Here is a 21,708-nt window from a genome sequence, read left to right as displayed (position 1 = left end):
ACCACCCGACCCACACCAACATACACGTGAATCCCGTCCCGTACAAACTACACGTACCTCCCGTCCCACACCAACATACAGGTACCACCCGTCCCACACCAACATACACGTACCACCCGTCCCACGCCAACATACACATACCTCCCGTCCCACACCAACATACACGTACCTCCCGTCCCACACAAACATACACGTACCTCCCGTCCCACACAAACAAACACGTACCTCCCGTCCCACACCAACATACACGTACCTCCCGTCCCACACCAACATACACGTACCACCCGTCCCACACCAACATACACGTACCACCCGTCCCACACCAACATACACGTACCTCCCGTCCCACACCAACATACAGGTACCACCCGTTCCACACCAACATACACGTACCACCCGATCCACACCAACATACACGTGAATCCCGTCCCATACAAACATACACGTACCACCCGTCCCACACCAACATACACGTGAACCCCGTCCCGCACCAACATACATGTACCTTCCGTCCCACACCAACATACACGTACCACCCGTCCCATACAAACATACACATACCTCCCGTCCCATGCAAACATACACGGACCACCCGTCCCACACCAACATACACGTACCTCCCGTCCCACACCAACATACACGTGAATCCCGTCCTACACCAACATACACGTACCTCCCGTCCCATACAAACATACACGTACCACCCATCCCATACAAACATACACGTCCCACCCGTCCCACACCAACATACACGTACCACCAGTCCCATACAAACATACACGCACTTACCTCCCGTCCCACACAAACATACATGTACCACCCGTCCCACACCAAAATACACGTACCACCCGTCCCACACCAACATACACGTGAACCCCGTCCTACACCAACATACACGTACCTCCCGTCCCATACAAACATACACGTACCACCCGTCCCACACAAACATACACGTACCACCCGTCCCACACAAACATACACGTACCACCCGTCCCACACCAACATACACGTACCACCAGTCCCATACAAACATACACGCACTTACCTCCCGTCCCACACCAACATACACGTACCACCCGTTCCACACCAACATACACGTACCACCCGACCCACACCAACATACACGTGAATCCCGTCCCATACAAACTACACGTACCTCCCGTCCCACACCAACATACAGGTACCACCCGTCCCACACCAACATACACGTACCACCCGTCCCACGCCAACATACACATACCTCCCGTCCCACACCAACATACACGTACCTCCCGTCCCACACAAACATACACGTACCTCCCGTCCCATACAAACGTACACGTTCCACCCGTCCCATACAAACATACACGTACCTCTCGTCCCATACAAACATACACGTACCTCCCGTCCCACACCAACATACACGTACCACCCGTCCCACGCCAACATACACGTACCACCCGTCCCACACCAACATACACGTAACTCCCGTCCCACACAAACATACACGTACCACCCGTCCCACACCAACATACACGTACCACCCGTCCCACGCCAACATACACGTACCACCCGTCCCACACCAACATACACGTACCTCCCGTCCCACACAAACATACACGTACCACCCGTCGCACGCCAACATACACGTATCTCCCGTCCCACACCAACATACACGTATCACCCGTCCCATACAAACATACACGTACCACCCGTCCCATACAAACATACACGTACCACCCGTCCCACACCAACATACACGTACCACCCGTCCCACACCAACATACACGTGAATCCCGTCCCACACCAACTTACACATGAATCCCATCCCACACCAACATACATGTGACTCCCGTTCCACACCAGCGTATACGTGGCTCCAGTCCCACACCAACATACACGTAACTCCCGTCCCACACCAACGTACACGTGAATCCCGTCCCACACCAACTTACACATGACCCCCGTCCCACACCAACATACATGTGACCACTGTCCCACACCGGACCACATATGAATCCCGTCCCACACCAACATACACGTGACTCCCGTCCACAGCAACATACACATGACTGCCATCCCACACCAACATACATGTGAGTCGCATCCCACACCAACATACACATGTGCCCCGTACCACACCAACATACACATGTGTGCCGCACCACATCAACATACGCGTGATTCCCATCCCACACCAACATACAGATGACTACCATCCCACACCAAATTACATGACTCCCATCCCACACCAACTTACATGTGACTCCCGTCCCACACCAACATACACGTGACTCCTGTCCCACACCAACATACACGTGACTCCTGTCCCACACAGGACTACACGTGACTTCCATCCCACATCAACATATACATGACTGCTATCACACACCAGCATGTACGTGACTCCAGTCCCACACCAACATACACATAACTCTATGCCACACCAACAGAGACATGTCTCCCGTCCCACACTGACTTACACGTCTCTCCCATCCCACACCAACTTACACATGACTCCCATTCCACACCAGCGTATACGTGACTCCTATCCCACACCAACATACACGTGACTCCCGTGACTCCAGAAGGTTCGAACACATGGGATCCAGGTTGAGCTAGCAAATAGGATACAAAATTGGCTTGGTGATAGGAGGCAGAGGGTGGTAGTGGAGGGTTGTTTTTCTGATTGGAGGCCGGTGACCAGTGGTGTGCCGCAGGGATCAGTGCTGGGCCCTCTGTTGTTTGTCATATATATTAATAACTTGGATGTGAATGTAAGGGGCATGATTAGTAAGTTTGCAGATGACACCAAAATTGGTGGTATAGTGGACAGTGAAGAAGGTTGTCTAAGGTTACAACAGGATATAGATAAACTGGGAAAGTGGGCAAGGGATTGGCAAATGGAATTTAACACAGACAAGTGTGAAGTGATACATTTTGGGAAGTTAAACCAGGGCAGGACATATACAGTGAATGGCAGGGCCCTGGGAAGTGTTGTTGAGCAGAGAGACCTTGGGGTGCAAGTACATAGTTCCCTGAAAGTGGCAACACAGGTAGACAGGGTGGTGAAGAAGGCGTATGGCATGCTTGCCTTCATCGGCCGAGGCATTGAGTACAAGAGTTGGGACGTCATGTTACAGTTGTACATAACGTTGGTTAGGCCGCATTTGGAGTACTGTGTGCAGTTCTGGTCGACGCACTACAGGAAAGATGTGATTAAGCTCGAGAGGGTGCAGAAAAGATTCACAAGGATGTTGTCTGGTTTGGAGGGCTTGAGTTATAAAGAGAGAATGGATAGGCTGGGTCTGTTTTCCCTGGAGCGAAGGAGGCTGAGAGGGGACATGATAGAGGTATATAAAATTATGAGAGGCATTGATAGGGTAGATAGCCAGAGTCTGTTTCCCATGATAGGGGTGACTAAAACTAGAGGGCATAGATTTAAGGTGAGAGGGAGGAGGTTAAAAGGGGATCAAAGGGGTAAATTTTTCACACAAAGAATAGTGGGTATCTGGAATGAGCTGCCTGAGGAGGTGGTGGAGGCAGGAACAATAGCCACATTTAAGAGGCAACTGGACAGATACTTGAATGAGAAAGGCATAGAGGGATATGGAATCAATGCAGGCAGGTAGGATTAGTATAGATAGGCATTATGGTCGGCATGGACTCCCGTCACACACCAACTTACACGTGACTCCCGTCCCACACCAACTTACACCTGACCCCTGTCCCACAACAACATACAGGTGACTTCCATCTCACAGCAACATACATGTGACACCCCTCCCACACCAACATACACGTGACACCCCTCCCACGCCAACATAGATGTGGTCCTGTTCCACACCAACATTCACGTGACTCCCATCCCACACCAACTCACATGTGACTCCCGTCCCACACCAACTTACACGTGACTCCCGTCCTACAGCAACTTACACGTGACTCCCGTCCCACACCAACATATAGGTGACGTCTATCTCACAGCAACATACATGTGACACCCCTCCCACACCAGCGTACACATGACTCCTGTACCGCACCAACATACACGTGACTCCCGTCTCACAGCGACTTACACGTGAGTCCCATCCGACACCAACGTACACATGACTCCTGTCCCACACCAACTTAAACGTGACTCCCGTCCCACACCAACATACACGTGACTGCCCTCCCACGCCAACATATATGTGGTTCTGTCCCACGCCAACATTCACGTGACTCCCGTCGCACATCAACTTACATGTGACTCCCGCTCCACACCAACATACATGTGACTCCCGTCCCACACCAACATCGAGGTGACTCCCGTCCCACACCAACATACTGGTGACTCCTGTCTCACACCAACGTACGTGTGAGTCCCATCCCACATCAACTTGCACGTGACTCCATTATGACACCAATATGTACGTGACACCTGTCCCACACCGGAACACACGTGACTCCAGTCCCACACTAACATATATGTGGTCCTGTCCCACGCCAACATTCATGTGACTCCCGTTCCACACCAACTTACAGGTGACTCCCGTCCCACACCAAAATAATTGTGACTCGCATCCCATTCCACCTTTCATATGTCTCCCATCACGCATCAACTTACACATGATTCCCGCCCCGCACCAACGTACATGTGATTCCGGCCCACACCAACATACACGTGACTCCCCTCCCCCGCCAACATAAATGTGGTCTTGTCCCACACCAACATTCACATGACTCCCGTCCCACTTCAACTTACACGTGATTCCTGTTCCACACCAACTTGCATGTGACTCCCGTCCCATACCAACATACAGGTGACTCCTGTGCCACACCAACATACACATGTTCCCCAAACCACACCGGACTACACTTGACTCCCGTCCCACACCAACTTACATGTGACCCCCATCCCACACCAGCATACACCTGACTCCTGTCCCTCACCACCTTACAGGTGACTCCCGTCCCACACCAACATACACCTGACTCCTGTCCCACACCAACTTACAGGTGACTCCCGTCCCATGCCAACATACACGTGACTGCCGCCCCACACCAGCATACACATGACTTCCATCCCACACCAACTTACACGCGACTCCCGTCCCACACCAACATACATGTGACTCCTGTTTCAGCCAACATACATGTGACTACCATCCCACTCCAACATACACGTGACTCCCAACCCACATCTGAATACATGTGACTCTCGTCCCACACCAACAGACACGTGACTCCCGTCCCACGCCAACTTACACGTGAATCCCATCCCAGCCGGAGTATATATGCCTCCGGTCCCACACCAGACTACATGTCACTCCCATGCCACACCGACATACATGTGACACCTGACCCACACTGGCCTACATGTTACTGCCGTCCCAACCAACATTTACGTGATTCTCGTCCCACAGCAACATACACGTGTCTCCCGTCCCACCCGGAGTACATGGAACTGCCATCCCACAACAACATACACGTGCCTGCTGTCCCACACCAACATGCACGTGTATCCCATCCCACACCAGCTTAAACATGACTCCAATTCCACACCAACATACACGTGACTCCCTTCCCAGACCAACATACACGTGACTCCTGTCCCACACCAACATACACTTGGCTCCTGTCCAACACCAACATACACGTGATTCCCATCCCACACCTACTTACAGCAGACTCCCGTCCCACCCCAAAATAATTGTGACTCCCGTCCCATGCCACCTTTCACATGTCTCCCATCCCACATCAATTTACACGTGACTCCCGCCCCGTACCAACATACACGTGACTCCCATCTCACACCAGACTACAGGTGACTCCTGTCCTGTAGCAACATACACATGATTCCCGTCCCACACCGGACTCCAAAGAACAAAGAACAGTACAGCACAGGAACAGGCCATTCGGCCCTCCAAGCCTGCGCCGATCTTGATGCCTGCCTAAACTAAAACCTTCTGCACTTACGGGGTCCGTATCCCTCTATTCCCATCCTATTCATGTATTTGTCAAGATGCCTCTTAAACGACTCTAGCGTACCTGCTTTCACCACCTCCCCCGGCAACAAGTTCCAGGCACTCACCACCCTCTGTGTAAAGAACTTGCCTCGCACATCCCCTCTAAACTTTGCCCCTCGCACCTTAAACCTATGTCCCCTCGTAACTGACTCTTCCACCCTGGGAAAAAGCTTCTGATTATCCACTCTGTCCATGCCACTCATAACTTTGTAAACCTCTATCATGTTGCCCCTCCACCTCCATCGTTCCAGTGAAAACAATCCGAGTTTATCCAACCTCTCCTCATAGCTAATGCCCTCCAGACCAGGCAACATCCTGGTAAACCTCTTCTGTACCCTCTCCAAAGCCTCCACATCCTTCTGGTAGTGTGGCGACCAGAATTGCATGCAATATTCTAAGTGTGGCCTAACTAAAGTTCTGTACAACTGCAGCATGACTTGCCAATTTTTATACTCTATGCCCCAACCAATGAAGGCAAGTATGCCGTATGCCTTCTTGACTACCTTATTCACCTGCGTTGCCACTTTCAGTGACCTGTGGACCTGTACGCCCAGATCTCTCTGCCTGTCAATACTCCTAAGGGTTCTGCCATTTACTGTATACTTCCCACCTGTATTAGACCTTCCAAAATGCATTACCTCACATTTGTCCGGATTAAACTCCATCTGCCATTTCTCCGCGGTAGTCTCCAACCGATCTATATCCTGCTGTATCCTCTGACAATCCTCATCACTGTCCGCAACTCCACCAACCTTTGTGTCGTCCGCAAACTTACTAATCAGCCCAGCTACATTTTCCTCCAAATCATTTACATATACTACAAACAGCAAAGGTCCCAGCACTGATCCCTGCGGAACACCACTAGTCACATCCCTCCATTCAGAAAAGCACCCTTCCACTGCTACCCTCTGTCTTCTATGACTGAGCCAGTTCTGTCTCCATCTTGCCAGCTCACCTCTGATCCTGTGTGACTTCACCTTTTGTACCAGTCTGCCATGAGGGACCTTGTCAAAGGCTTTACTGAAGTCCATATAGATAACATCCACTACCCTTCCTTCATCAATCATCTTTGTCACTTCCTCAAAAAACTCAATCAAATTATTAAGACACGACCTCCCCTTCACAAAACCATGCTGTCTCTCGCTAATAAGTTCGTTTGTTTCCAAATGGGAGTAAATCATGTCCCGAAGAATCCTCTCTAATAATTTCCCTACCATTGACGTAAGGCTCACCGACCTATAATTTCCTGGATTATCCTTGCCACCCTTCTTAAACAAAGGAACAACATTGGCTATTCTCCAGTCCTCTGGGACCTCACCTGTTGCCAATGAGGATTCAAAGATTTCAGTCAAGGCCCCAGCAATTTCTTCCCTTGCCTCCCTTAGTATTCTGGGGTAGATCCCATCAGGCCCTGGGGACTTATCTACCTTAATGCTTTGCAAGACACCCAACACCTCCTCCTTTTTGATAATGAGATGACTGAGACTATCTGCACTCCCTTCCCTTGACTCATCATCCACCAAGTTCTTCTCTTTGGTGAATACTGATGCAAAGTACTCATTTAGCACCTCGCCCATTTCCTCTGGCTCCACACATAGATTCCCTCCTCTGTCCTTGAGTGGGCCAACCCTTTCCCTGGCTACCCTCTTGCTCTTTATATATGTATAAAAAGCCTTGGGATTTTCCTTAATCCTGTTTGCCAATGACTTTTCATGACCCCTTTTAGCCCTCCTGAATCCTTGCTTAAGTTCCTCCAGGTGACTCCCGTCCCACACTGGACTACAGGTGACTCCTGTCCCACACCAACTTACACATAACTTCTGTCCCACACCGGAATACACGTGACTCTGTCCCAAACCAATGTACACGTAACTCTCGTCCCACACCAACATACACGTGACTCCCATCCCACACCAACATACACGTGACTCCCGTCCCACGCCAACATACAGGTGACTCCCATCCCACGCCAACATACACGTGACTCCCATCCCACACCAACATACAGGTGACTCCCTTCCCACACCAACATAGACATGACTCCTGTCGCACACCTGACTGTACGTGATTCCCGTCCCATTCCAACATACACGTGACTCCCGTCCCACACCGGATTACATGTGACTCCCGTCCCACACCAACATACACATGACTCCCGTCCCACACCAACATGCACGTTACTCCCGTCCCACACCGGATTGCATGTGACTCCCGTGCCTCACTGGACTACATGTGACTCCTGTCCCATCCTGATCTATATGTGACTCCCATCAGCCAGGGGAAATATTCTCGCAGCCTCTACCCTGTTATGACATGTTTTGTCATTTAAAATTGTTGCAAATTTAAACAGTCCTGAAACATCGCCTGAGGAATAAATTTAAAACTTTCAGCAGTGGTGCTGTGGGATCTGCTGCAAGCTGACAGATTGCCCTGGCTGCAGTCCACACTGAGCATTGTGCTCTATTTGGGATTGACCTGTGTATTACTGGTGACAGCAGGAAGTGCTGGCTGACAGTTTCACACTTTGTCACAACCACACAGACAGAAACTTCAAACTGCCAGAAAAACGCAGAGTAAATACTGAGAAAACAGGAAGTGTAATATGAAATAGGACAGCATCCAGCAAACCGCTTGTGGTCTTAAAACGTCAACTGTTCTGTCGATGCCCTTTCTGTGCTCTGACTCTGGGTTGGCTGCACTAGCTGCAGGCCTGTGCTGTGCCCTTTGACGGGTTCCAGCTGCCCCATCTCATGGGTCATATTGTGAAAGAATTGATCGCTAGACCTACTTTCACTGTGCCTGCGAGTGGAAAATATCTCAAATTTCTGAGCTTGGGAATTACTTCAGGATTTATCCAGTGAGGTAAACAGCCCCTTTCCAGGATTCAGAGCAGAAAAACGAGCAAGTGAGCAGGACTGAGATTGGGGAGGGTTTAAACTGAATTGGCAGGAGGATGGGCAACAGCATATAAAAGTAGAAAAGAGAAATAAGGTGCACAAAGGAGTGAGTGTTAGACAGTACTAGAGAATGGAGCAGGTCCATAGATGGGAGTTGACTGAAAAGGACTACGAGGAATGCAAAGATAGAATTACGATGCCTGTGTGGAAATGCACAAAGTGTAGTGAATAAAGTCAGTGAGCTACAAACACAAATAGCAGTGTGGGAATATGATGCAGTGGCAATAACGAAACATGGCTTAAAATGGTGAGGACAGGACACTTAATATACAAGGATATAAAATGTTCAGGAAACATTGAGAAGCAAAAACGGAGGTGGGGTGGCAGTACTGATTAGGGAAGACATTGTCGTGTTGGAAAGAGGGAATGTCCTTAAGGAGACAAAGACAGAGTCCATTTGGTTAGAACTGAGAAGCAAAAAGTGTGCGATCACCCTACTGAGGGTATTCTATCGGCCTCCAAATAGTCAGAGAGATAGAGGAACAAATCTGCAGGGAAATCACAGAGATGTGCAAGAACTATAGAGTGGAGATATTGGGGGATTTTAATGATCCAAATATCGTTTGGGACCCTAGAGTAAAGGGTAAGGAGGGAAAGGAATTTCTGAAATGTGTTCAGTATTTCCTCAGCCCAACTAGAAAGGAGGCAATTCTGGATCTGGTGCTGGAAAATGAGGTGGGCCGAGTGGGCCAAGTGTCTGTGGGGAGCACGTGAGTAAGAGTTATCATCGTATCATCAGGTTTAGATTAGCCATGCAGAGAAGAAAGGAATGAAATAAGGTAGAATGTCTAGATTGGGAGAGAGCTAATTTCAATGCAATGAGAAGGGATCTAGCCAGGGTAAACTGGAACCAAAGACAGACTGGAAAATCTATAACGGAACAAGAGAGATGACTGAGTATAAGATTCCCATCAATATGGTGTGTCTGGTCATCAGCTGGTGTCTGGTCCAGCAAGCTAACTGGGTTCACGAATGCTCTGGAGAATGACCTTCGACCACGGGTCTGATATTTTGGGGATCACTTTCTGAGCTTGTGTCTCTCTGTCTGCATAAGCCGTGTAAAATTGCCCTATTGTATTGATTTAAAAAGGACAATTCTATTGTCCCTGCCTCTGCTTTTGCTTTAAAGATGTTGAAACCATTGTAAAGCACATGAGACAGGCGTGTCCCTGCTATCCTGTTAGATTTCATTGTGGCTTCTGTTCCCATTCCTTAATTCCCTCTCTCTTTCACTCTGTCCATAGCACCAGTGTTTGACTGCTTCGACTCAGTGACTAACTCCAGCAATCGTGTCCAACACATGAGCACCAAGGTGACATTTAATCTAAGGCATGTGTCTATAAAATCAGTCTGGAGATATTCCTGCTCAACCAGCCCCTACAGTCTCTGGCTTACCCTTCTGTGCTCGATGGAAAAGGAGCTGACACTTGTTTGCTGGGCAGAGGGATCTAAAGTAAGACCAAGAACAGGGAGGCAGTGAGGATGGTCAGGACAACAGAGGCTCATCGTTCAGGAGAATTCAAGCTGAATCATTCCTATTTCCAACTCCCAATTTTCCATGTTCCCAACATCAGTCCCAGTCATTCGAACTGTACACAACCTAGTCACCACTCAGTGGCAAACTTCCACTGAGAATCCAGAAAAGGCTGGAATTGTTAAAGAGCATTAACATATTTATCAATACAAGACTAAGCCCCAAGTGCCCGACTAGTTCTCTTCACCATGGGTAGAAACTCGCAGAGTCTGCGACAAGGACACTACAAATGTCCTGAGTTGAGACCTTGAATATCTCTGGAAGATGTCTCAGGAGGGATCTGTTGGTCTTCGGTGAGTGTAGCACATTCATTAGAATGATCGGATTAAATTATAAAGACACATTGTACAGACGAGGCTTGCATTCCCTCAAGAAATGTAGATCTAATCGAGGTGTTTAAATGTTTAAAGGGTTTGATAGGGTAGATAAAGAGAAACTAATTCCACTGGTGGGAGAGCTCAGAACAAGTGGGCAGAACTTTAAAATTATAGCCTGGGCATTCTGAGTGAATCAGACAATTTTATAGCACAGAAGGCGGAAATTTGACCTTTCGAATCTGTGCAGTTAGTCCCACTCCCCTGCTCTTTTCCCAGAGCCTTGAAAATCAGGGAGCCTGTTTTCACACTGGAAATCTGCAACTCACTCCCAAAAGGCTGGGAATTCATTGGAGCTTCATGGACCAAGAGCCATAGATTTTTATGAGGTAAGGGTATCAATGATATGCAGTAAAAGCAGGGAAATGGAGTTGAGGTACAAAACAGGCAATATTTCATCAAATGAGATAGCAGACTCGAGGGGCTGAATCACCTACTCCTGCTCCGAATGATCTTAGGAATCTGCCAGTTTACCAGAAAGCATGAGCTGGAGCTGAGAACCAAATTCCCTGTTTAACATCACACCACCAAACCTGCCTGTGCCCAGTTTGCAAGTTCTCCCTGTGACCGTGTGGGTTTCCGTCGGGTGCTCCGGTTTCCTCCCACAGCCAATGACTTGCAGGTTGATAGGTAGATTAGCCATTGTAAATTGCCCCTAGTGTAGGTAGGTGGTAGGAGAATGGTGGGAATGTGGTAGGAATATGGGATTATTGTAGGATTAGTATAAATGGGTGGCTGATGGTCGGCACAGACTCGGTGGGCCAAAGGGTCTGTTTCAGTGCTGTATCTCTCTAACTAACGAACTCAAACTCTAAATAATTTAAAAGCTTAGCCCAGCTATTAGTATATTTGATCGGACAAAATTTTCACAATCTGAGCAGCTGCCAATTAAAATCGAAATTAAACATCCACCAATCAACTTTGCAGCAGAGAAACCAGCTGGAGAATGGGTGAAACTCGAGGTGTGACTTCCTCAAAGAGAGCAACTATGTAAAGTCAGTAACTGTTATGAAATGACTGATCAGGCAAATAGCAGTATTATCTTCAGCAGCAAAGGAGGAGATCCTCAGCCACATCAGCACGGCAGGATTTCAGGATAGAAAATGGCAAAGAGAGGGGGGACACAGCAGTGAGAGGGAATGTGCTGGACTGTCAGGCGATGCCTGCATTTATTTTGATTCCACTCTCAGTTCCTGATCAAAGGAGTCTGTCAGTGAACGAGAACACAACAGCTCCAGTAGGAACCGGGATCATAAAAATCCTGACAGATCTGTATCGTCCAAACATTTCACCCTCCTTCAAAGAAAGAAATGTTCTCAGCAAGATTCAGTAATGTGGTACAGTCACGCCGATATTAAACACCAGAGACAGGAACCCAGGGTAATGGGGTACAGTGACCCCGATATTAACCCCAAGGCAGAAACGCAGGGTAATGGGGTACAGTCACCCCGATATTAAACCCTATAGACAGGAACCCAGGGTAATGGGGTACAGTGACCCCGATATTAACCCCAAGGCAGAAACGCAGGGTAATGGGGTACAGTCACCCCGATATTAACCCCCAGAGACAGGAAGCCAGGGTAATGGGGTACAGTCACCCCGATATTAACCCCCAGAGACAGGAACGGAGGGTAATGGGGTACGGTCACCCCGATATTAACCACCAGAGACAGGAACGGAGGGTAATGGGGTACGGTCACCCCGATATTAACCCCCATAGGGAGGAACCCAGGGTAATGGGGTACAGTGACCCGATATTAACCCCCAGAGACAGAACACAGGTAATGGGGTACAGTGACCCTGATATTAACCCAGAGGCAGGAACCCAGGGTAATGGGGTACAGTGACCCCGATATTAACCCCCAGAGACCGGAACCCAGGGTAATGGGGTACAGTGACCCCGATATTAACCCAGAGACAGGAACCCAGGGTAATGGGGTACAGTGACCCCGATATTAACCCCCAGAAGCAGGAACCCAGGGGAATGGGGTAAAGTGACCTCGATATTAACCCAGAGACAGGAACCCAGGGTAATGGGGTACAGTGACCCCGATATTAACCCCCAAAGACAGGAATCCAGGGTAATGGGGTACAGTGACACCAATATTAACCCCCAGAGACAGGAACGGAGGGTAATGGGGTACGGTCACCCCGATATTAACCCCCATAGGGAGGAACCCAGGGTAATGGGGTACAGTGACCCCGATATTAACCCCCAGAGACAGAACACAGGTAATGGGGTACAGTGACCCTGATATTAACCCAGAGGCAGGAACCCAGGGTAATGGGGTACAGTGACTCCGATATTAACCCCCAGAGACAGAACACAGGTAATGGGGTACAGTGACCCTGATATTAACCCAGAGACAGGAACCCAGGGTAATGGGGTACAGTGACCCCGATATTAACCCCCAGGGACAGGAATCCAGGGTAATGGGGTAAAGTGACCTCGATATTAACCCAGAGACAGGAACCCAGGGTAATGGGGTACAGTGACCCCGATATTAACCCCCAGGGACAGGAATCCAGGGTAATGGGGTACAGTGACACCGATATTAACCCCCAGAGACAGGAACCCAGGGGAATGGGGTACAGTGACACCGATATTAACCCCCAGAGACAGGAACCCTGGGTAATGGGGTACAGTGACACCGATATTAACCCCCAGAGACAGGAACCCAGGGAAATGGGGTACAGTGACCCCGATATTAACACAGAGACAGGAACTGAGGGTAATGGGGTACAGTGACCCCGATATTAACCCAGACAGGAACCCAGGGTAATGGGGAACAGTGACCCGGATATTAACCCCCAGAGACAGGAACCCAGGGTAATGGGGTACAGTGACCCCGATATAAACCCCCAGAGACAGGAACCCAGGGTAATGGGGTACAGTGACCCTGATATTAACCCCCAGAGACAGGAATCCAGGGTAATGGGGTACAGTGACCCCGATATTAACCCCCAGAGACAGGAACCCAGGGTAATGGGGTACAGTGACCTCGATATTAACCCAGAGACAGGAACCCAGGGTAATGGGGTACAGTGACTATGATATTAACCCAGAGACAGGAACCCAGTGTAATGGGGTACAGTGACCCCGATATTAACCCCCAGAGAGAGGAACCCAGGGTAATGGGGTACAGTGACCCCGATATTAACCCAGAGACAGGAACCCAGGGTAATGGGGTACAGTGACCCCGATATTAACCCAGAGACAGGAACCCAGGGTAATGGGGTACAGTGACCCCGATATTAACCCCCAGAGACAGGAACCCAGGGTAATGGGGTACAGTGACCCTGATATTAACCCCCAGAGACAGGAATCCAGGGTAATGGGGTACAGTGACAGAGATATTAACCCCCAGAGACAGGAACCCAGGGTAATGGGGTAAAGTGACCCCGATATAAACACCCAAAGATAGGAACCCAGGGTAATGGGGTACAGCAACCCCGATATGAACCCCTAGAGACAGGAATCCTGGGTAATAGGGTACAGTGACCCTGATATTAACCCCCAGAGACAGGAATCCAGGGTTATGGGGTACAGTGACCCCGATATTAACCCAGAGACAGGAACCCAGGGTATTGGGGTACAGTGACCCCGATATTAACCCCCAGAAGCAGGAACCCAGGGTAATGGGGTACAGTGACCCCGCTTTTCACCCAGAGACAGGAACCCAGGGTAATGGGGTACAGTGACCCCGATATTAACCCCCAGAGACAGGAACACAGGTAATGGGGTACAGTGAACCCGATATTAACCCCCAGAGATAGGAACACAGGTAATGGGGTACAGTGACCCCGATATTAACCCAGAGACAGGAACCCAGGGTAATGGGGTACAGTGACCCCGATATTAACCTTCAGAGACAGGAACCCAGGGTAATGGGGTACAGTGACCCCGATATTAACCCAGAGACAGGAACCCAGGGTAATGGGGTACAGTGGCCCCGATATTAACCCAGAGACAGGAACCCAGGGTAATGGGGTACAGTGACCCTGATATTAACCCCCAGAGACAGGAAACCAGGGTAATGGGGTACAGTGACAGAGATATTAACCCCCAGAACAGGAACCCAGGGTAATGGGGTAAAGTGACCCCGATATAAACACCCAGAGATAGGAACCCAGGGTAATGGGGTACAGTGACCCCGATATGAACCCCTAGAGACAGGAATCCTGGGTAATGGGGTACAGAGACCCCGATATTAACCCAGAGACTGGAACCCAGGGTAATGGGGTACAGTGACCCCGATATTAACCCAGAGACAGGAACCCAGGCTAATGGGGTACAGTGACCCCGATATTAACCCCCAGAGATAGGAACACAGGTAATGGGGTACAGTGACACCGATATTAACCCAGAGACAGGAACCCAGGGTAATGGGGTACAGGGACCCCGATATTAACCCCCAGAGATAGGAACACAGGTAATGGGGTACAGTGACCCTGATATTAACCCCCAGAGATAGGAACACAGGTAATGGGGTACAGTGACCCCGATATTAACCCAGAGACAGGAACCCAGGGTAATGGGGTACAGTGACCCCGATATTAACCCTCAGAGATACTAACACAGTTAATGGGGTACAGTGACCCCAATATTAACCCAGAGACAGGAACCCAGGGTAATGGGGTACAGTGACCCTGATATTAATCCCCTGAGACAGGAACCCAGGGTAATGGGGTACAGTGACCCCGATATTAAACCAGAGACAGGAACCCAGGGTAATGGGGTACAGTGACCCCGATATTAACCCCAGAGACAGGAACCCAGGGTAATGGCGTACAGTGACCCTGATATTAATCCCCTGAGACAGGAACCCAGGGTAATGGGGTACAGTGACCCCGATATTAACCCCCAGAGACAGGAACCCAGGGTAATGGGATACAGTGACCCTGATATTAACCCAGAGACAGGAACCCAAGGTAATGGGGTACAGTGACCCCGATATTAACCCCCAGAGACAGGAACCCAGGTTAATCGGGTACAGTGACCCCGATATTAACCCAGAGACAGGAACCCAGGGTAATGGGGTACAGTGACCCTGATATTAACCCCAGAGACAGGAACCCAGGGTAATGGGGTACAGTGACCCTGATATTAACCCCCAGAGACAGGAACCCAGCGTAATGGGGAACAGTGACCCTGATATTAACCCCCAGAGACAGGAACCCAGTGTAATGGGGTACAGTGACCCCGATATTAACCCCCAGAGACAGGAACCCAGGGTAATGGGGTACAGTGACCCTGATATTAACCCCCAGAGACAGGAACCCAGGGTACTGGGGTACAGTGACACCGATATTAACCCCCAGAGACAGGAACTCAGGGTAATGGGGTACAGTGACCCCGATATTAACCCCCAGAGACAGGAACCCAGTGTAATGGGGTACAGTGACACGGATATTAGCCCCCAGAGACAGTAACCCAGGGTAATGGGGTACAGTGACCCCGATATTAACCCCCAGAGACAGGAACCCAGGGTAATGGGGTACAGTGACACCGATATTAACCCCCAGAGGCAATAACCCAGGGTAATGGGGTACAGTGACCCCGATATTAACCCCCAGAGATAGGAACCCAAGGTAATGGGGTACAGTGACCCCGATATTAACCCCCAGGGACAGGAACCCAGGGTAATGGGGTACAGTGACCCTGATATTAACCCAGAGATAGGAACCCAAGGCAATGGGGTACAGTGACCCCGATATTAACCCCAAGAGACAGGAACCCAGGCTAATGGGGTACAGTGACACCGATATTAACCCCCAGAGACAGGATCCCAGGGTAATGGGGTACAGTGACCCTGATATTAACCCCCAGAGACAGGAACCCAGGGTAATGGGGTGCAGTGACCCCGATATTAACCCCCAGAGACAGGAACCCAGGGTAATGGGGTACAGTGACCCTGATATTAACCCCCAGAGACAGGAACCCAGGGTACTGGGGTACAGTGACACCGATATTAACCCCAAGAGACAGGAACCCAGGGTAATGGGGTACAGTGACCCCGATATTAACCCCCAGAGACAGGAACCCAGGGTAATGGGGTACAGTGACACGGATATTAACCCCCAGAGACAGGAACCCAGGGTAATGGGTTACAGTGACCCTGATATTAACCGAGAGATAGAAACCCAAGGTAATGGGGTACAGTGACCCCGATATTAACCCAGAGACAAGAACCCTGGGTAATGGGGTACAGTGACACCGATATTAACCCCAGAGACAGGATCCCAGGGTAATGGGGTACAGTGACCCTGATATTAACCCCCAGAGACAGGAACCCAGGGTAATGGGTTACAGTGACCCTGATATTAACCTAGAGATAGGAACCCAAGGTAATGGGGTACAGTGACACCGATATTAACCCAGAGACAAGAACCCTGGGTAATGGGGTACAGTGACCCCGATATTAACCCAGAGACCGGAACCCAGGGTAATGGGTTACAGTGACCCTGATATTAACCTAGAGATAGGAACCCAAGGTAATGGGGTACAGTGACACCGATATTAACCCAGAGACAAGAACCCTGGGTAATGGGGTACAGTGACCCCGATATTAACCCAGAGACAGGAACCCTGGGTAATGGGGTACAGTGACACCGATATTAACCCCCAGAGACAGGAACCCAGGGTAATGGGGGACAGTGACCCTGATATTAACCCAGAGATAGGAACCCAAGGTAATGGGATACAGTGACCCCGATATTAACCCAGAGACAAGAACCCTGGGTAATTGGGTACAGTGACCCTGATATTAACCCCCAGAGACAGGAACCCAGGGTAATGGGGTACAGTGACTCCGAAATTAACCCCCAGAGACAGGAACCCAGGGTAATGGGGTACTGTGACCCCGATATTAACCCCCAGAGACAGGAACCCAGGGTAATGGGGTACAGTGACCCCGATATTAACCCCCAGAGACAGGAACCCAGGGTAATGGGGTACAGTGACCCCGATATTAACCCCCAGAGACAGGAACCCAGGGTAATGGGGTACAGTGACCTTGATATTAACCCCCAGAGATCGGAACCCAGGGTAATGGGTTACAGTGACCCTGATATTAACCTAGAGATAGGAACCCAAGGTAATGGGGTTCAGTGACACCGATATTAACCCAGAGACAAGAACCCTGGGTAATGGGGTACAGTGACCCCGATATTAACCCAGAGACAGGAACCCTGGGTAATGGGGTACAGTGACACCGATATTAACCCCCAGAGACAGGAACCCAGGGTAATGGGGGACAGTGACCCTGATATTAACCCAGAGATAGGAACCCAAGGTAATGGGATACAGTGACCCCGATATTAACCCAGAGACAAGAACCCTGGGTAATTGGGTACAGTGACCCTGATATTAACCCCCAGAGACAGGAACCCAGGGTAATGGGGTACAGTGACTCCGAAATTAACCCCCAGAGACAGGAACCCAGGGTAATGGGGTACTGTGACCCCGATATTAACCCCCAGAGACAGGAACCCAGGGTAATGGGGTACAGTGACCCCGATATTAACCCCCAGAGACAGGAACCCAGGGTAATGGGGTACAGTGACCCCGATATTAACCCCCAGAGACAGGAACCCAGGGTAATGGGGTACAGTGACCCCGATATTAACCCAGAGACAGGAACCCAGGGTAATGGGGTACAGTGACCCTGATAGTAACCCCCAGAGACCGGAACCCAGGGTAATGGGGTACAGTGACACCGATATTAACCCAGAGACAAGAACCCTGGGTAATGGGGTACAGTGACCCCGATATTAACCCAGAGACAGGAACCCTGGGTAATGGGGTACAGTGACACCGATATTAACCCCCAGAGACAGGAACCCAGGGTATTGGGGTACAGTGACCCTGATATTAACCTAGAGATAGGAACCCAAGGTAATGGGACACAGTGACCCCGATATTAACCCTCAGAGACAGGAACCCAGGGTAATGGGGTACAGTGACCCCGATATTAACCCCCCAGAGACAGGAACCCAGGGTAATGGGGTACAGTGACCCCGATATTAACCCCCCCAGAGACAGGAACCCAGGGTAATGGGGTACAGTGACCCCGATATTAACCCCCCAGAGACAGGAACCCAGGGTAATGGGGTACAGTGACCCCGATATTAACCCCCAGAGACAGGAACCCAGGGTAATGGGGTACAGTAACCCCGATATTAACCCCCCAGAGACAGGAACCCAGGGTAATGGGGTACAGTGACTCTGATATTAAACCTCTGATATGATAGCAGCTGTGAGCTGACACTCAGCAGGTCGGAAAGGATTGGGTTACAGTCTTCCAGCTGTCAGTTCAAACAGTGCAGTAAACACAGACAGACAGACTCCCTCAGATTGCCTCCCACCCCCCCAGACTGCCTCCCCCGCAGTCTGCCTCCCCCTAGACTGCCTACCAACCCCCCCAGACTGCCTCCCCCCACCCCCAGACTGCCTCCCCCGCAGTCTGCCTCCCCACCAGACAGCCTCCCCCCCCAGACTGCCTCCCCCCCCCAGACTGCCTCCCCACCAGACAGCCTCCCCCCCCACAGACCGTCTTCCCCCCCAGACCGTCTTCCCCTCTCAGACCACCTCCCCTCTCAGATCACCTCCCTCCAGACGCCCTCTTCCAGACTATTTGCATGCTGATTAATATCATCAAGTCATTCTGGCACAGAAGGAGTCTGTTTGGCCCATCGAGTCCTTGCTAGCTTTGCACTGATCTGTCTAGTCAGCACTGCTTCTCTGCTCAATCCCCGGAGCCCTGTACGTTTATTTCTTTCTGGTGCTGATAGATTTTCCTGTTTAAATCATTGATTTTCTCAGCTTCCACGTCCTCCTGGGCAGTGAGTTCCTGGTCATTAACACCCGCTGTGTGAACAAATCTTCCTCACATTCCCCCCTGTATCTCTCACTCCAAACCTTCAATCTGCGTCCCCTACTCCTTGTCCTATTAGTTAATGGGAGTACTTTATCCTTCTCGAATGTATCTAAACCTGTTATAATCTTGTACACTTCGATTACATCTCCCCTCAATCTCCTTTACTCCAAGTAGAACAACCCCAGCTTTTCTAAACTAACCTTGTAACTAAAATCCCTCATCCCTGGAACCATTCGGATAAATCTCCTCTGCTCCGTCTCAAGGACCCTCACATTATTGGAGAGTTGGGCAGAGAAATGGCAGATGGAGTTCAATCCGGGCAAATGCGAGGTGATGCATTTTGGAAGATCCAATTCAAGAGTGAACTATACAGTAAATGGAAAAGTCCTGGGGAAAATTGATGTACAGAGAGATTTGGGTGTTCAGGTCCATTGTTCCCTGAAGGTGGCAACGCAGGTCAATAGAGTGGTCAAGAAGGCATACGGCATGCTTTCCTTCATCGGACGGGGTATTGAGTACAAGAGTTGGCAGGTCATGTTACAGTTGTATAGGACTTTGGTTCGGCCACATTTGGAATACTGCGTGCAGTTCTGGTCGCCACATTACCAAAAGGATGTAGATGCTTTGGAGAGGGTGCAGAGGAGGTTCACCAGGATGTTGCCTGGTATGGAGGGCACTAGCTATGAAGAGAGGTTGAGTAGATTAGGATTATTTTCATTAGAAAGACGGAGGTTGAGGGGGGACCTGATTGAGGTGTACAAAATCATGAGAGGTATAGACAGGGTGGATAGCAAGAAGCTTTTTCCCAGAGTGGAGGATTCAATTACTGGGGGTCACGAGTTCAAAGTGAAAGGGGAAACGTTTAGGGGGGATATGCATGGAAAGTTCTTTACGCAGAGGGTGGTGGGTGCCTGGAACGCGTTGCCAGCGGAGGTGGTAGACGCGGGCACGATAGCGTCTTTTAAGATGTATCTAGACAGATACATGAATGGGCAGGAAGAAAAGAGATACAGACCCTTAGAAATTAGGCGACATGTTTAGGTCGAGGATCTGGATCGGCGCAGGCTTGGAGGGCCGAAGGGCCTGTTCCTGTGCTGTAATTTTCTTTGTTCTTTGTTCTATCCTTCCTATAGAGTGTGACCAGAACTGGATGATATATTGTCCAGAACTTTGCAGTAATTAATGACCCTTTTTCTAATTATTATAAATCTACAATATGGAAATGACACATTACCTGTCAATATTTGCACAATCTGCAGTGTTGAAGCAAACAACAGTAAAGCCATAATCGTCCAGTCAAATTCTCACTTCTTGAAATAACAGTGAATAATAGCAGCAGAATATTGTCATGTGAATCTGAAAGGAAACGGGTAATTGTGGGCAGGCTGTAGGAGCGTCGATTTTACAAACAAGCTTATGGATTGGACTCTGTCATTTAGGCTTTTTCCCCTGTCTCTGTCTTTTTCCCTGCCCCTTCCTCTCACTCACTTCCACACTCTCTCTCTCTCTCTCTCTCTCTCTCTCTCTCTCTCTCTCTCCCTAGCTCAGCCACTCACTCCCTTCCACTCTCTTTCTCCCTCTGGCTCTCACTCTCTCCCTCTCCATCTCACCCCCTCACTGCTTTCCAATCTCTCTCTATCTCTCTCTCTCTCTCACACCCTGAGCCCCTTCAATATTGTCTCTCTCTCTCTCGCTCTCACTCTCTCCCTCTCTCTATCTAACCCCCTCACTGCTTTCCACTCTCACTCTGGCTCTCTCACTCCCACGCTCACACCCTCACTCCCTTCCACTCTCTTTCTCCTTCTGGCTCACTCTCTCCCTCTCCATCTCACCCCCTCACTGCTTTCCAATCTCTCTCTCTCTCTCACTCTCACACCCTCAGCCCCTTCAATGCTGTCTCTCTCTTTCTCACTCTCTCCCTCTCCATCTCACCCCCTCACTGCTTTCCAATCTCTCTCTCTCTTTCTCTCTCTC

At 49.9% G+C, this 21,708-nt stretch overlaps 1 protein-coding gene across 2 annotated transcripts in view; it reads right to left on the bottom strand.

Annotated features, from left to right (window-relative positions):
• The window catches only part of LOC137366737 (HEPACAM family member 2-like), a 230,694-nt gene extending 209,591 nt beyond the window's left edge, over window positions 1-21,103 (bottom strand). For both annotated transcript variants that reach the window (XM_068028394.1, XM_068028395.1), the window contains exon 1: window positions 20,969-21,103. In XM_068028394.1, the coding sequence (XP_067884495.1) occupies window positions 20,969-21,020 (52 nt within the window). In that variant the 5' untranslated portion in view covers window positions 21,021-21,103. The remainder of the gene's footprint in view (window positions 1-20,968) is intronic.
• Between the last annotated feature and the right edge of the window lie 605 nt (window positions 21,104-21,708).

Source organism: Heterodontus francisci, unplaced genomic scaffold (genome assembly GCF_036365525.1).
Source record: "Heterodontus francisci isolate sHetFra1 unplaced genomic scaffold, sHetFra1.hap1 HAP1_SCAFFOLD_901, whole genome shotgun sequence".
NCBI classification, from domain to species: Eukaryota; Metazoa; Chordata; class Chondrichthyes; order Heterodontiformes; family Heterodontidae; genus Heterodontus; species Heterodontus francisci.
This window is presented reverse-complemented; position numbering and strand designations above follow the sequence as displayed.